The sequence below is a fragment of the Aegilops tauschii genome, chromosome 7, assembly GCF_002575655.3.
Source record: "Aegilops tauschii subsp. strangulata cultivar AL8/78 chromosome 7, Aet v6.0, whole genome shotgun sequence".
Classification (NCBI taxonomy): Eukaryota; Viridiplantae; Streptophyta; class Magnoliopsida; order Poales; family Poaceae; genus Aegilops; species Aegilops tauschii.
In genome coordinates, this window is record NC_053041.3 from 595,961,290 (window position 1) to 595,977,519 (window position 16,230).

Below are 16,230 nucleotides of genomic sequence, written 5' to 3' on the forward strand. Positions count from 1 at the left end.
GATGGGCAACCCTACTTGCTGCACGCTCTGATCCGAATGCAAGAAAATTCAGAGAGTCGATCCAATTTTAGCCATGCACATATGGGGATCCTTCTAGCAAACCGGGTTGGTGTGTGAGCAAAGGGAAGTGGGCTCGAGTCTGCAATAAACATTCTTCACACGCAAACATGACAGAGCTAATTTCAGCTGACGTACGGACAAAGCACACATAGTTTTACACGACACAGTTTTATCCCTAGTAAAGATTTCAGGATGATCAACTTTTATACTTCCATTTAAACTGAACTAATAGAATGGCAATTAAGTAACTGTTTAGAATCGACGCTGAATCCAAGGCTGAACTAAGACAGGGCAGCTACTTACTTAGCACTCATGCTAGTTCACCACAGAAGTATCCTTCTCCTATTGCAGAATCCCTGGCTAGAATACCAGAAAAACTGAAGTCCAAGATCAACTAGCATAGCTCTGTTGAGAAGCGACGGATCACGCATACATCCTGGTCAGACAAGCTATCTCCCTCTTGTTCCTCTTTTACCACCTCTTCCCAGCTGAAGACTATGCCTCTGGTGTGCTACCGCTATACATCCAAACTTGCAAACCCTTCTAGTGAAATCAATAAAGATCATTCATACACGTAGAAGATAAATCAGCAGCGAGCCTACATGAACTAATAATATGCATGCATAGGCATATAAAATTCTATTTCTTTGACCTATCAATCAAGAAGACGGAAATAGTCATTATTCAAGATCAGTAGATCTCTTAGGCATTCAAGAACAAAACACACAACAAATATTCAATCACGGCCTAGGCAAACAACTCCAGAATTTATATGGAAAATAAAATAAAATATAGCACTTCAAAACTTAACTATTGGGAGGAATGAGAAAATATTACGTAACCCGGTTGCACAATAAAACAAGAAGTTCTTGATGATCCACACTTGAATATGTCAGTTCTGAGCATGAAAATTTATTTCTCTACTTTTTTAATGTTTTAAACATCGAATATGTTAACAAAGTGAAGTGACAACCATGATGGCTAACTAACCAGTATGCTAATCTACTTAGTTAACACCGGAAAATAAATGCAGATTTATTTATTTTTACTTTATTCCACGAGGAAACTCTTCACCTGTCGAAGTTGTCGTGTTCCTCTAAACAAGATGTGATGTCTCAAGAAGTAGTAATAAGAGTTTTGCTGACCAGACAAAAGATGTTGTAATCGTAAGGCTAATTAATTAACCAGTTATGCTCAAAGAAAACCTGGTATGGAAAAATAGCCTAAAAATCTTGACCACAAGTAATCGCTATCTCAAGATTAGCTAATCAACTTAGTTAATTAACGCAGGAAATAATCAAACGTGCCTGTCATTCTCACATATGCAGCAAGCCCACGTACAAGCAACGTATATCTCATTTGCACAAGAATTTTTTATACCAGAAGTACCTTACCGATACACAGGAGTCTCTTTCTACTCACAACATCGTGCAAGCACCGTATCTCATTATCCCCTATACTTAAATACGTACATGTAACTATATATACCACCCAGTTCTATTTGCTAAACCAAAGCAAACCACACATACTGCATACTACAGGTAGTCGCTAGCAATACACACATCCTCTTATCAACATGACCATCCCACCAAAGCATTTGCTTCTTGCCATCCTCCGTTGCCTCTGCATCTGTAGTTCAGTCCTAGCAGCTCGCGAGCTCAGTGATGACTTGTCGATCGCGGTGAGCCACGAGAGTTGGATGTTGCAATATGGCCGTGTGTACAAGGATGCCACTGAGAAGGCACAACGGCTTAAGGTGTTCAAGGCTAATGTCGGGTTCATCGAGTCCTTCAACGCTGAGAACCACAAGTTCTATTTGGGAATCAATCAGTTTGCTGACCTCACCAACGAGGAGTTTAAGACGACAACGGCTAACAAGGGATACAAATCTAGCTTGGAGAGGGCTCCCACAGGATTCAGGTATGAGAACGTAAGCTTGGATGCACTTCCAGCAACAGTAGACTGGAGGACCAAGGGTGCGGTCACTCCCATCAAGGATCAGGGTCAATGTGGTAAGTGCATAGTATATCGATGTACTGCATATTTCTCTTAATATTTTTGCATGAAAAAATCATGTGATCATGTATCTCACACAATACAATCATTTATAGGTTGTTGTTGGGCATTTTCCGCCGTTGCTGCAACCGAGGGCATTGTCAAGCTGAAAACTGGCAAGCTTATCTCTTTATCGGAACAAGAGTTGGTAGATTGTGATGTCCACGGCGTGGATCAGGGCTGTGAGGGCGGGCTCATGGATGATGCCTTCAAGTTCATCATTTCAAATGGTGGACTGACAGGTGAGTCTAGCTACCCATATAAAGCAGAAGATGGCAAGTGCAAGAGTGGATCCAAAGATGCCGCCACCATCAAGAGTTACGAGGATGTGCCAGCCAACAATGAAGGTGCCCTCATGGCGGTTGTCGCGAACCAGCCTATTTCAGTAGCCGTCGATGGTGGTGACATGACGTTCCAATTTTACAAAGGTGGAGTGATGACTGGTTCTTGCGGCACTGACCTAGACCATGGTATTGCAGCTATTGGCTATGGAAAGACGACTGATGGCACAAAATATTGGTTGTTGAAGAATTCGTGGGGGACAACATGGGGTGAGAATGGGTATTTAAGAATGGAGAAGGATATTTCTGACAAGAGAGGCATGTGTGGTCTTGCCATGGAGCCTTCCTACCCTACTGAGTAGTAAAACATCAAATGCCACATATCCACCTACATACACAATATTAAATAAGCATGTGCACCTTATTTAGGGATACCGGTATATGTCTTCAATTTGTGTAAAAATATATGTCCTTATGTATTGCAAATGTATGCATCATCAATATCGTGTAAATATGTTCAGCATGTAAATGATGGTTATGATTTATCTTTATGTGTTTTATTTGATTTTATGTTGCTACATTTGATTTCATGGTCCTCTTTGTTAGGAAGAGTTAGTATTGGTCAAGAATTTCTTATTAGCTTAGGTTTATTTTCCTTGCATCTCAAGTCTTGTGTAATATCTATATCTATATCTATATCTATATATCTATATATCTATATATCTATATCTATATCTATGTATATATATGTATATATACCAGTAATAAAGCAAGGTACGTTTCGCCAGTTTTTTCATCTGTTCACCGCCGATTTTTTTTCCTATCCGAGGTGGTACTAAAATTTATGTGTTTGTCTGCTAAAAAAAGAATTTTCGTACGTGGGCCTCGCGCTGTGGCCCAGCGAAGCCAAACCACTTATTTTTCTGCCCACGCAGACGGGAAATTCTATTTTTCGCACAGGCGACAAATAGTCGGAGTTTCGCACAGCACAACCAAAAATGGGCTAGCCCATTTTTCTTTGTTTCTGCGTTTTACTTCTATTTTAAATCTCCTTACTTACCTCAGTTTTCCCTTCCAAGTTTTTTTTACAATTTATTTCGTAATTTAACAATTCTCAAAAAACTTTAAAAATTTAAAAAATTAAAATGTTCAGAATTCCAAAAAAATTGCTATTTCAAAATATTCCGAACTTGCAAACATTTCCCATTTTTCAAAACATTATTGCTTTCTAAAATTGTTCGAGATTTCTAAAAAAATGGCATTTCAAAAAATGCTCCAAATTCGAAAAATATTAATTTTTTAGTGAAACTCTCACAATTAAAAATAAAGTTTCTATATAAAAAATACACATTTTCTAAAAACCTTATGAATTTTCAATACATGTTCCCATTTAAAAAAATACTAACAAATTCAAATAGTGTTCATGTTTTTATAAAAAAAAGTTGGTGTTTACAGAAAATTTTTGTGAATTTTAAACGATTTTCCCTTTCATATTCTGTTCGTGTTTTTCCAAAAGTTTACATAATTTTGAAAAATCTGTTCAGGATTTAAAAATTTGTTCATGTTTCCTAGGATATTCGGAAACTTAATACCTTAAAATCCCCTCGAATGAAAGGATTGAAAGAAAAAGTAGATTGAATAACTCATGGGCCTTCTATGGCGTACGATGACGTAACAAATCTCTTAAATGTCCTCGATCAATAAATAGAAAATAGCGGATTGATTCCTTCACACGCGGCAAAACCGAGAAACTAAATGTTCTTTTTTCGTGTGCACACAGGATTTTGCTGGCACATATAATTTTCACTGACTTTAAATGCATACTATTTTATCTCCCGTTGCAACGCACGGGCATATGACTTAAAATCCCCTTGGGCCTTCAAGAGAGACAAGTATCTTTTCTAACATGATATTAGAGTCTAGATTATTTTTTTAGCACGCGCAAACTCATGCTTCCCGATCCAATCTCGCGCGGTCGCCGCTTCTTCTATTGCCCGGCCGTCGCTGTTTATCTCTATCTCATCTTTGCGTGATGATTCTGCTGTCTGGTCAACCACCGTGTCCACCGCCCGTAACAGCTATCATAAGTCCCTCGATCCAGATCGGGCTGGGACTCTAGGTCAACGCCGCCTCCATCCAGCGACCTTTGCTTGTGTCCGCCCACACCCGGGAGGTCTCCCGCCGCTACTCCCAGTTAGGATTTAATCAGTTACTTGATTTAAGATTAATCCCTGCATTAATCCCCCATGTGCGGTTGCCATTTTGTAAACCATAAGTAATAAAATTATGCTCAAATGTTTGTGTGTTTAAAATACTATACATACAAACCATGGTTAGTAAAAAAAACATTTAAATATAAACATGTATATTATATAAGATAAGTATGCTTAATGCATCTAGAAAATATGAACTTGCGGGTTATATTCAAATTATACAAAATGATGAATACAAAAATTTACTAAATATTTCTGAATATTTACTTGTGTATAAATTTTTACTCATGACTTATATTGAAAAGATATATAAATTAAATATTAGCCATGACTAAATCTCCATATTAATAGTTTAATTTTTTTAGGGGTACAACCATTTATATAAAAAAACATGTGCAAAAGTATGTTCTTTGAGTCAAAGCATGCTTTATTTATTATGTGGAAATATTTATGTGCAAAAATATGTAATAAACACATTTATATAACATACAGGTTTTACAGATATCTTAAAAAAAATAACACGTGCAAAATGGGCCGCAATATATGCAGCCCATTTAAGCTCACATGTGTCACCTTTGGGTACATACACGATCGTTATCTATATTAGATATACAAACTTGAACCGCTAAAAATGGATATACAGACTTGAAGGTTGGAGCGGCTAGAGCGTTCCCTGTTAGAATAGATCCCCTTTGCATAAATGGGCCACAGCAGTAAACTTTTCCGCAAATTAAAAAATTGTATTTTTTTATAGAAATACGTCATGCCCAGCTAAATTATTCACTGACCGGTGGGTCTATAAATATGGATACACTCGTATACACGTACTATGATCGTATTTGCACGCTTGAGTCAAGTTAGATGACCACAAAATCGTATTTTTAAAGTTTTAACATCAAATTGAAGATACAACCCAAGTTCTATGACTTTGGGTGATATTAGAGGTAAAAGCACGGCAGACCCAGGAACTTGTCGGGCCCGTGATGTTTCGGCCCACAAACTTGCAAAACCCCACTCCGCCACCCACAAACTTGCAGCCCATGTGCAAAAACACCCAAAGTCAATCCCGCTGCGACATATGGCCGAGGCGGGGCCGAGGCGGTCGTCGCCCGCTTTTGCAGAAACCCCCTTGGCATTTACCAGTACTGAACCCGCACTCCACATCTCCACCGAAGGGGAAAATGCTTAAAGGGGTTTGGCAAACTCTGTTTTTCCCTGTCGTTTCATCTCTCCACCGAACTCGCGTGCTGTGGCGACGGTTCCGCTCCAAGATGACGTCAGTCGTCTCGGCGGCGTCGCCGGCGACCGGCGCAGGCATGGAGCCGCCGGAATCCGTCGGTTTCGTGCGTGAACCTGGAGCTATCCCCCCGGACTATGGTATGCCCTGTTATGCTCTGTTCTGTGCCAGTCATGTTGCGCCTTTTGTGGGGGTGGGGTTTTGGTAGGGTTCTTGAACTAGGACGATCGGTTGGATTCAGACGAAAATATAGATGATTCGAACGGCTGTTTGCAGGTGATGTAATTAGGATGGATGGATGTTCTTGGTGAGCCGATGGATTTGTGCTAGGGTTTGGTTGTTTCGGTGTTTGTAGTTTGAAATTTGGTTGGATGTCGTATGACATGTCAAAATGTTACTTTTTATTGGATTGTATGTGCACATGCATTGCTGCTGCTGAAGATGGTTTGTGATTTGAGAATTTCAACAAGATTTATATGTGAAGAGGGATTTTGATTGCAGCATCATTATTAGGCTGTATGTTTAATTTGTAGCTAATAAACACAACTTGTGTTTGCTGTTTTGCAGTTTGTGATTCTGCAATGGGAGTAGCAGTTGAGAGCATCTTCTTTACTCTGAAAATTGAGCACAATGGTCTCTTTTGTGGGCCAAGCAATAATCTGGAACATTATGGGGCTACTCTAGAGATATTGGATTATTGCAGTGCAGCTAATTTGAGCTATTCTGTCCTCCAAGAGCATCTGAAGTGGCTAGGCTATGGTGTTGATGAGCAGAACATGTACTGGTGCAGACCTGGGCATGAGTTATCAGATGGATTGGTGCATATTAGGGGAGATTCAGATGTCCAAGCTATGATCAAAGTAGGTGCAGATCACAAGGTACTTCACATGTTGGTTGATCATTCAAACTTCATACAAATCTGCAGGGATGATGTGATATATATAAAGGAAGCCCAACATTGCTAGTTGTTAGTAGTCCTACAAAAATGCCAAGTAGGGCTGTTTGTGAAGCTCAAGTTTTGAATGAAGATCCCATATCTGAGATGGCAGCAGAAGCAAATAATGTCAATGAAGATGGTAATGAGGAAGCACAGCTAGCAGACACAGATACTGACTTCAGTGATAGTGATTATGAGATTGATGAGGGAGATGATGATTTGTTTGATGACAACATTGATTTTGATGTGGATGAAGAAGAGGAGGTGGAGGAGCCAGATGTGGAACCTGAGTATGTTCTTGATGATGAAGATTTGGACCTGACAAAAGAAGAAGAAGAGTACTTGAAATACAAATTCAGGACTTTCAATGCAAAAGTTGACATGAAATCGCCTATTTTTAAAGTTGGCATGGTTTTTGCTGATGTGAAGGAGCTCAGAAATGCTTTGACAGCATACTCTATTAGGCAAAGAGTTAAGATCAGGAAGGTAAAAAATGAGCCATCTAGGCTGGATGCAGTATGTCAGAAAGGTTGCCCCTGGATGTTGAAGGCTGGTAAAGACAACAGAACAGGGGGTATTGTCATCAAGGCATATGCAGCTGAGCACAGATGTCCAAAAAAATGGAAGTTGAGGTCCCTCACTTCAAAAATTTTAACAGCATACTTCATAGATGAATTTAGGGATGATCAGAAGATGTCACTTGGAACTTTCTCAAGGAAGGTTACAAAGGAGTTCAATGTGACACCAAACAGATGGAAGTTAGCTAGAGCAAGGAAACAAGCTCTCAAGGAGATACATGGAGATGAGGAGGAGCAATTCAACAAATTATGGGACTATGGAAGTGAACTGAGAAGATCTAACCCAGGTTCCACATTTCTCCTATCCACTGCTCTTGTGAAGGACACAAATTTTCCATTAGGGAGGAAATGCTTGAAAACCCTTTACTGGTCTTATGATGCATGTAAAAGAGGCTGGCTCAAGGGCTGTAGACCAATTATTTTTATTGATGGGTGTCATATGAAGACCAGGTTTAAGGGAATTTTGCTGAGTGCTGTTGGCATTGACCCAAATGATTGTATATTCCCTATTGCCATGGGCTGGGTAGAAGTGGAATGCACTAGTTCGTGGGAGTGGTTCTTAACCACAGTAAGAGATGATCTTAATGTGAGAAACACTGCTCCATTTACAATAATGAGTGACAAGCAAAAGGGCTTAATAAATGCAGTTAAGAAGGTTTGGCCAGATTCAGAGCATAGATTCTGTGTGAGACATTTATACCAGAATTTCCATGAAAAACACAAAGGGGAAGTGCTGAAGCAGGATCTATGGGCCATAGCAAGATCTCCAAATAAAGTTAAATGGAGAGAGAACTGCCAAAGGATGGATGGGCACTGCTCTGCTGCATTTCACTGGACTGAAAGATTGGATGTGAAGACATGGGTTAAAGCTTATTTTAGTGATTTCAGCAAGTGTGATATTCTGCTAAACAATAATTCAGAGGTTTTTAACAGGTAATTTGTCACAAGATGTTGTTCTGCTTATCATATAAACACACTTGCATATTATCATGTTTATTGTGCTTATCATATAACACATCTTTAGGACTTGGATTTGGTACTGGAAGAGGTGCATATTACCGGTTGTTCGGAGATGACAGGGCTACAGAAATTCCAGATCTCAACTTGTAGGCCATTCCATTAGTACACCTACAAGTTCATGAATGAACTTCATTTTGTCTCAGCAAATGTAAGAGTTCATGGATGAACTTCCTTTAGTGATGTGTTTTGTGACAGCAAACTCCATGGTGCTGCTGCTAAGCTTAAGTGTATTTTGTGACAGCAAACTCTTTTATGTTGTACTTGTTTAAATGATGTTTGAACCAATCTCTGCTGCTTAAAATATGTGCTCAAATTCTGCATTTTTCAGTCATGGTACATATGTACATCAAATTCTGAATTTTTTCAGTCATGGTACATATGTACAGCAAATTCTGAATTGATTTCTATGTTTTCTATGTTCAAAATAGCAACAGTCTGAATCTTTTCTATGTTGAAAATAGCAAAAAATAGCAAAAAAAGGTTTGGCCTGGGTTTCGAACCCAGGATCTACCGTCGTGCTCTACTGTCCTCTGTCAACTGAATAGGAGTACTGTTTTGTCTTAGTACAGCCAGTCTTCTTTCTATACTGAATCAACTGTGCTCCTTCGGTGGAGATGTGGAGTGCGGGTTCAGTACTGGTAAATGCCAGGGGGGTTTCTGCAAAAGTGGGCGACGACCGCCTCGGCCCGCCTCGGCCAGATGTCGCAGGGATTGGCTTTGGGTGTTTTTGCACATGGGCTGCAAGTTTGTGGGTGGCGGAGTGGGGTTTTGCAAGTTTGTGGGCCGAAACATCACGGGCCCGACAAGTTCCTGGGTCTGCCGTGCTTTTACCTCGTGATATTACCTCTAAACTGAACTAGTAGAAATGCAATTAAATAACTGTTTAGAATCAAGACTGAACAAGACAGGGCAGCTATATTTAGCACTTATGCTAGTTCACCAAGGACGTATCCTTCTCCTATTGCAGAATCCCTGGCTAGAATACCAGAAAAACTGAAGTCCAAGATCAATTAGCGCAGCTCTGTTGAGGAGCGACGGATCAGGGATACATCCGGGTCACACAAGCTATCTCCCTATTGTTCCTCTTTTACCACCCCTTCCCAGCCGAAGACTATGCCTGTGGTGTGCTAGCGCTATACATCCAAATTTGCAAAACCTTCTAGTGAAATCAATAAAGATCATTCATACACGTAGAAGATAAATCAGCAGCGAGCCTACATGAACTAATAATATGCATGCATAGGCATATAAAATTCTATTTCTTTGACCTATCAATCAAGAAGACGGAAATAGGCATTATTCAAGATCAGTACATCTCTTAGGCATTCAAGAACAAAACATGCAACAAATATACAATCACGACCTAGGCAGACAACTCCAGAATTTATATGGAAAATAAAATAAAATAAACCACTTCAAAACTTAACTATTGGGAGGAATGAGAAAATATTACGTAACCCGGTTGCACAATAAAACAAGAAGTTCTTGATGATCCACACTTGAATATGTCAGTTCTGAGCATGAAAATTTATTTCTCTACTTTTTTAATGTTTTAAACATCGAATATGTTAACAAAGTGAAGTGACAACCATGATGGCTAACTAACCAGTATGCTAATCTACTTAGTTAACACCAGAAAATAAATGCAGATTTATTTATTTTTACTTTATTCCACAAGGAAACTCTTCACCTGTCGAAGTTGTCGTGTTCCTCTAAACAAGATGTGATGTCTCAAGAAGTAGTAATAAGAGTTTTGCTGACCAGACAAAAGATGTTGTAATCGTAAGGCTAATTAATTAACCAGTTATGCTCAAAGAAAACCTGGTATGGAAAAATAGCCTAAAAATCTTGACCACAAGTAATCGCTATCTCAAGATTAGCTAATCAACTTAGTTAATTAACGCAGGAAATAATCAAACGTGCCTGTCATTCTCACATATGCAGCAAGCCCACGTACAAGCAACGTATATCTCATTTGCACAAGAATTTTTTATACCAGAAGTACCTTACCGATACGCAGGAGTCTCTTTCTACTCACAATATCGTGCAAGCACCGTATCTCATTATCCCCTATACTTAAATACGTACATGTAACTATATATACCACCCAGTTCTATTTGCTAAACCAAAGCAAACCACACATACTGCATACTACAGGTAGTCGCTAGCAATACACACATCCTCTTATCAACATGACCATCCCACCAAAGCATTTGCTTCTTGCCATCCTCGGTTGCCTCTGCATCTGTAGTTCAGTCCTAGCAGCTCGCGAGCTCAGTGATGACTTGTCGATCGCGGCGAGCCACGAGAGTTGGATGTTGCAATATGGCCGTGTGTACAAGGATGCCACTGAGAAGGCACAACGGCTTAAGGTGTTCAAGGCTAATGTCGAGTTCATCGAGTCCTTCAACGCCGAGAACCACAAGTTCTATTTGGGAGTCAATCAGTTTGCTGACCTCACCAACGAGGAGTTTAAGACGACAAAGGCTAACAAGGGATACAAATCTAGCTTGGAGAGGGCTCCCACGGGATTCAGGTATGAGAACGTAAGCTTGGATGCACTTCCAGCAACAGTAGACTGGAGGACCAAGGGTGCGGTCACTCCCATCAAGGATCAGGGCCAATGTGGTAAGTGCATAGTATATCGATGTACTGCATATTTCTCTTAATATTTTTGCATGAAAAAATCATGTGATCATGTATGTCACACAATACAATCATTTATAGGTTGTTGTTGGGCATTTTCCGCCGTTGCTGCAACCGAGGGCATTGTCAAGCTGAAAACTGGCAAGCTTATCTCTTTATCGGAACAGGAGTTGGTAGATTGTGATGTCCACGGCGTGGATCAGGGCTGTGAGGGCGGGCTCATGGATGATGCCTTCAAGTTCATCATTTCAAATGGTGGACTGACTGGTGAGTCTAGCTACCCATATAAAGCAGAAGATGGCAAGTGCAAGAGTGGATCCAAAGATGCCGCCACCATCAAGAGTTACGAGGATGTGCCAGCCAACAATGAAGGTGCCCTCATGGCGGCTGTCGCGAACCAGCCTATTTCAGTAGCCGTCGATGGTGGTGACATGACGTTCCAATTTTACAAAGGTGGAGTGATGACTGGTTCTTGCGGCACTGACCTAGACCATGGTATTGCAGCTATTGGCTATGGAAAGACGACTGATGGCACAAAATATTGGTTGTTGAAGAATTCGTGGGGGACAACATGGGGTGAGAATGGGTATTTAAGAATGGAGAAGGATATTTCTGACAAGAGAGGCATGTGTGGTCTTGCCATGGAGCCTTCCTACCCTACTAAGTAGTAAAACATCAACCACATATCCACCTACATACACAATATTAAATAAGTATGTGCACCTTGTTTAGGGATACCGGTATATGTCTTCAATTTGTGTAAAAATATGTGTCCTTATGTATTGCAAATGTATGCATCATCAATATCGTGTAAATATGTTCAGCATGTAAATATGGTTATAATTTATCTTTATGTGTTTTATTTGATTTTATGTTGCTACATTTGATTTCATGGTCCTCTTTGTTAGGAAGTATTAGTATTGGTCAAGAATTTCTTATTAGCTTATGTTTACAGAGGTAACTACTACATATATATATATATATATATATATATATATATATATATATATATACACACACACAAACACACAATATATATATACACACACACACACACATATATATGTGTGTGTGTGTGTGTGTGTGTGTATATATATATATATGCCCTTGGGCATTCAAGAGAGACAAGTTGCTTTTCTAACATGATATTAGAGTCTAGATTATTTTTTAGCACGCGCAACTCGTGCTTCCCGATCCAATCTCGCGCAGTCGCTGCTTCTTCTATTGCCCGGTCGTCGCTGTTTATCTCTATCACATATTTGCGTGTTGATTCTTCTGTCTGGTCAACCACCATGTCCGCCGCCAGTAACGTCTTCCGTAAGTCCCTCGATCCAGATCGGGCTGGGACTCCAGGTCAACGCCGCCTCCATCCAACGACCTTCGGTTGTGTCCGCCCACACCCGGGAGGACTCAGGCCGCTACTCCTTATTAGGGGGGTGTTTGGTTCAGAAGTCCTAGGACTTTTTCTAGTCCCAGGAACTAATCAAAAAAGACTCTCTAGTAAAGTCTTTTTCTAGTCCCTGTAGAAAAAGTCACTCCCGTTTGGTTCCTAGGGACTTTTTAGGGACTCTTTCTAGTCTCTGGGACTAAAATGTCCCTGAACCAAACACCCCCTAGGATTTAATCAGTTAATTTAAGATTAATCCCTGCATTAATCTCCCACGTGCGGTTGCCATTTTGGCAACCGACACAGCGGTCCTCGCGTCTCTCCGAACAGACGCCTCCCAGAGATCGTGTCCTTTCCCGTTGTATAAATATGTGCTCTATCATGAATAAAGAGGATACTTGAATCATTTGCTTTGTCTCTTGTTGTCTCTCCATTTTACATTCAACATGTTATCAACACGCTCTCCACCTGAGCGACTTGAAGAAGCAAGGACAACTCCATGGTCCATGCTCGCCATTGACGACACCAACGGCCAACCCCTGATGAACGGCCAAGGGAAAAATGAAGAAATTCATTACATAAGAACAGAGAGTGTTAGGCTATGTTGATTCAAGGACTGAATTTCTGAAAGCATGCAACGATGACTAAGGACGCGTTTGGTAGGCTGCATACAGCCCAACCAGGCCCGGGCGGAATGAAAATGGGCCGTTTGGTTGCATGCAGGCCGACCTGACTCGCATCTACACGGAACTTAAAGCACCCCAAAGCACGGCTCATAGGGAACGCTCGAATTGGCCGTTTCTAGCGAGCCAGGCTAAGTGGGGCGGAAAACGAAGACGCGACATAGGGCGCGGTGTAGGGGGGATGCGGGCGCAGATGGCGGGTGAGAAAATCGGCCAAGGCGGGGTGGCGTCAAATATACCCTCACCACCCCATTGACTCGCTCACCTCTAGCTGTAGGACAAAACCTCCTTTGTTGTTAGCACCAGCGGCGGTGGCGACTCAGATTTGCGGATGCGACACTCCCCTACAGCTGCAAGAGTTGGCAGGAGCACTCCTCGGCAGCGGCATCTGCTTCTCCCTTTCTTCTTTGTCTCCGTCCAGCCATCCTCGTCCCCGCCATGTCTCCCCCGAGCTTGAAGCTGGTAAGCTACCCCCTCCCCCTCCTCTGTTATGTGTTAGGTCGTTCGATATGAGTGTTTAGGGTCGATAGCGCCATTGCTGACCGCATCATGGATGTCTCTTAGGTTGTGGATGAACGGACGAATCTTCTAGTTCAGGCAGCATCGCTCATAGCTATGGTTCAGGCCTGGATCATGTAGGTCCATAAGAGAGTTGTTCGTCGGAATGAGAAACCTCACATCCGGTATGGTCCGATGTTAATTCGGGATCAAGAGAGGATAGCGAATCTGAATTACATCTACAACTGCAACTACACAGAAGCTCTGTGGATGCTCCGAATGAAAAGAGCACCTTTCGCCAGACTTGTGTATACGTTTAGGAGCAAGGCGCTGCTAGAAGATAGCATCCACACCACCGTGGAAGAGCAAGTGGCCATGTTCCTCCATGTTGTTGGTCATAACCAGAGGTTTAGGGTTGTACACAACACCTTTAGGAGATTGATAAGTCTCCGTCGTATCTATAATTTTTGATTGTTTCATGCCAATATTCAACAACTTTCATATACTTTTGTCAACTTTTTATACTATTTTTGGGACTAACATATTGATCCAGTGCCCAGTGCCAATTCCTGTTTGTTGCATGTTTTTAGTTTCGCAGAATATCCATACCAAACAAAGTCCAAACACGATAAAAACTTACGGAGATTTTTTTGGAATATATGTGATTTTTGGAAATTGGAATCAATGCGAGACGATGCTCAAGGGGCCCACAAGACCTAGGGGCGCACCTGGAAGGCTTGTGGCCATCCCGTAAGGCAGTTGGTGCCCTTCTTTCGCCGCAAGAAAGATAATATCCGGATAAAAATCGTGTCAAAATTTCAGCCCAATCGTTGTTACGGATCTCTGGGAATTTAAAAAACGGTGAACGGCCAGAAAAGGGGAACGCGGAAATAGAAGGAAACAGAGAGAGAGAGAGATAGATAGAGAGAGAGAGAGAGGTCCAATCTCGGAGGGGCTCTCGCACCTCCGCTGCCATGGAGGCCAAGGACCAGAGGGGAGACCCTCCTCCCATCTAGGGGGGAGGTCAAGGAAGAAGAAGAAGGAGGGGGCTCTCTCCCCCTCTCTCCCGGTGGTGACGGAACGCCGCTGGGGCCATCATCATGACGACGATCTACACCAACAACTTCGCCGCCGTCATCACCAACTCTCTCCCCCTCTATGCAGCGGTGTAACCTCTATTTTACTCGATGTAATCTCTACTTAAACATGGTGCTCAATGCTATATATTAGATGTATGGCTATCCTATGATGTTTGAGTAGATCCGTTTTGTCCTATGGGTTGATTGATGATCGTGATTGGTTTGAGTTGTATGTTTTATTATTGGTGCTGTCCTATGGTGCTCTACGTGTTGCGCAAGCGTGAGGGATCCCCGCTGTAGGGTTTGCAATATATTCATGATTCGCTTATGGTGGGTTGCTAGAGTGACAGAAGTTTAAACCCGAATAAGGGGGTTGTTTGCGTATGGGAGTAAAGAGGACTTGATACTTTAATGCTATGATTGGGTTTTACCTGAATGATCTTTAGTAGTTATGGATGCTTGCTAGAGTTCCAATCATAAGTGCATATGATCCAAGTAGATAAAGTATGTTAACTTATGCCTCGCCCTCATATAAAGTTGCAATAATGATTACCGGTCTAATTATCGATTGCCTAGGGACAAATAACTTTCGTGTGACAAAAAGCTCTCTACTAAAACTAACTTAGTTGTTTCTTTATCTAAACAGCCCCTATCTTTTATTTACGTGTTCTTTATTATCTTGTAAACCTATCCTATCACACCTACAAAGTACTTATAGTTTCATACTTGTTCTAGGTAAAGCGAACGTTAAGCGTGTGTAGAGTTGTATCGATGGTCGATAGAACTTGAGGGAATATTTGTTCTACCATTAATTTAGCTCCTCGTTGGGCTCGACACTCTTACTTATTGGGAAAGGCTATAATTGATCCCCTATACTTATGGGTTATTGATGACCCACAAGTATAGGGGATCAATTGTAGCTCTTTTCGATAAGTAAGAGTGTCGAACCCAACGAGGAGCAGAAGGAAATGGCAAATAGTTTTCAGTAAGGTAATATGTGCAAGTGCTGAAACGGTAAGTAGCGAGTAGTTTGGTAGCAAGATAATTTGTAACGAGCAAGTAACGATAGTAACAATAAGTATGCAGCAAGGTAGCCCAATCCTTTTGAGGCAAAGGACAGGCCAAAACGGTCTCTTATGATAAGCAAAGCGTTCTTGAGGGTACACGGGAATTTCATCTAGTCACTTTCATCATGTTAGTTTGATCTGTGTTCGCTACTTTGATAATTTGATATGTGGGTGGACCGGTGCTTAGGTGCTGTTCTTACTTGAACAAACCTCCTACTTACGATTAACCCTCCCGCAAGCATCCGCAACTACGAGAAAAGTATTAAGAATAAATTCTAACCATAGCATTAAACTCTAGGATCCAATCGGTCCCTTACGGAATAGTGCATAAACTGGGGTTTAAGCTTCTATCACTCTCGCAACCCACCATCTATTTACTACTCCACAATGCATTCCCTTAGGCCAAATATGGTGAAGTGTCATGTAGTCGACGTTCACATGACACCAGTATGGGAATCACAACATACATACTATCAAAATATCGAACAC

The 16,230-nt window shown here is 41.3% G+C and overlaps 3 protein-coding genes across 3 annotated transcripts; all 3 read left to right on the forward strand.

The window, feature by feature from the left end:
* The first annotated feature begins 1,636 nt into the window (after positions 1-1,636).
* On the forward strand, positions 1,637-2,758 carry LOC109753717 (senescence-specific cysteine protease SAG39-like). The gene is made up of 2 exons (XM_020312634.1): positions 1,637-2,072; positions 2,172-2,758. Exons 1-2 carry the CDS (start codon positions 1,637-1,639, stop codon positions 2,756-2,758), a joined length of 1,023 nt encoding a protein of 340 aa, XP_020168223.1.
* A 4,130-nt stretch (positions 2,759-6,888) lies between these two features.
* Positions 6,889-8,298, forward strand: LOC109753710 (uncharacterized). The gene has a single exon (XM_020312627.1). It carries the CDS (start codon positions 6,889-6,891, stop codon positions 8,296-8,298), a length of 1,410 nt encoding a protein of 469 aa, XP_020168216.1.
* Positions 8,299-10,573: 2,275 nt separating this feature from the next.
* LOC109753716 (senescence-specific cysteine protease SAG39-like) lies at positions 10,574-11,695 on the forward strand. Its single transcript, XM_020312633.1, has 2 exons — positions 10,574-11,009; positions 11,109-11,695. The coding sequence occupies exons 1-2, from the start codon at positions 10,574-10,576 to the stop codon at positions 11,693-11,695; spliced, it is 1,023 nt and encodes a 340-aa protein (XP_020168222.1).
* Positions 11,696-16,230: the final 4,535 nt, after the last annotated feature.

Coding starts and splice junctions, on each gene's coding strand:
- LOC109753717 (XM_020312634.1), top strand. CDS start 1,637: ATGACCATCCCACCAAAGCATTTGCTTCTTGCCATCCTCCGTTGCCTC. Junction 2,073..2,171: donor CAAGGATCAGGGTCAATGTG/GTAAGTGCATAG, acceptor AATCATTTATAG/GTTGTTGTTGGGCATTTTCC.
- LOC109753710 (XM_020312627.1), top strand. CDS start 6,889: ATGGCAGCAGAAGCAAATAATGTCAATGAAGATGGTAATGAGGAAGCA.
- LOC109753716 (XM_020312633.1), top strand. CDS start 10,574: ATGACCATCCCACCAAAGCATTTGCTTCTTGCCATCCTCGGTTGCCTC. Junction 11,010..11,108: donor CAAGGATCAGGGCCAATGTG/GTAAGTGCATAG, acceptor AATCATTTATAG/GTTGTTGTTGGGCATTTTCC.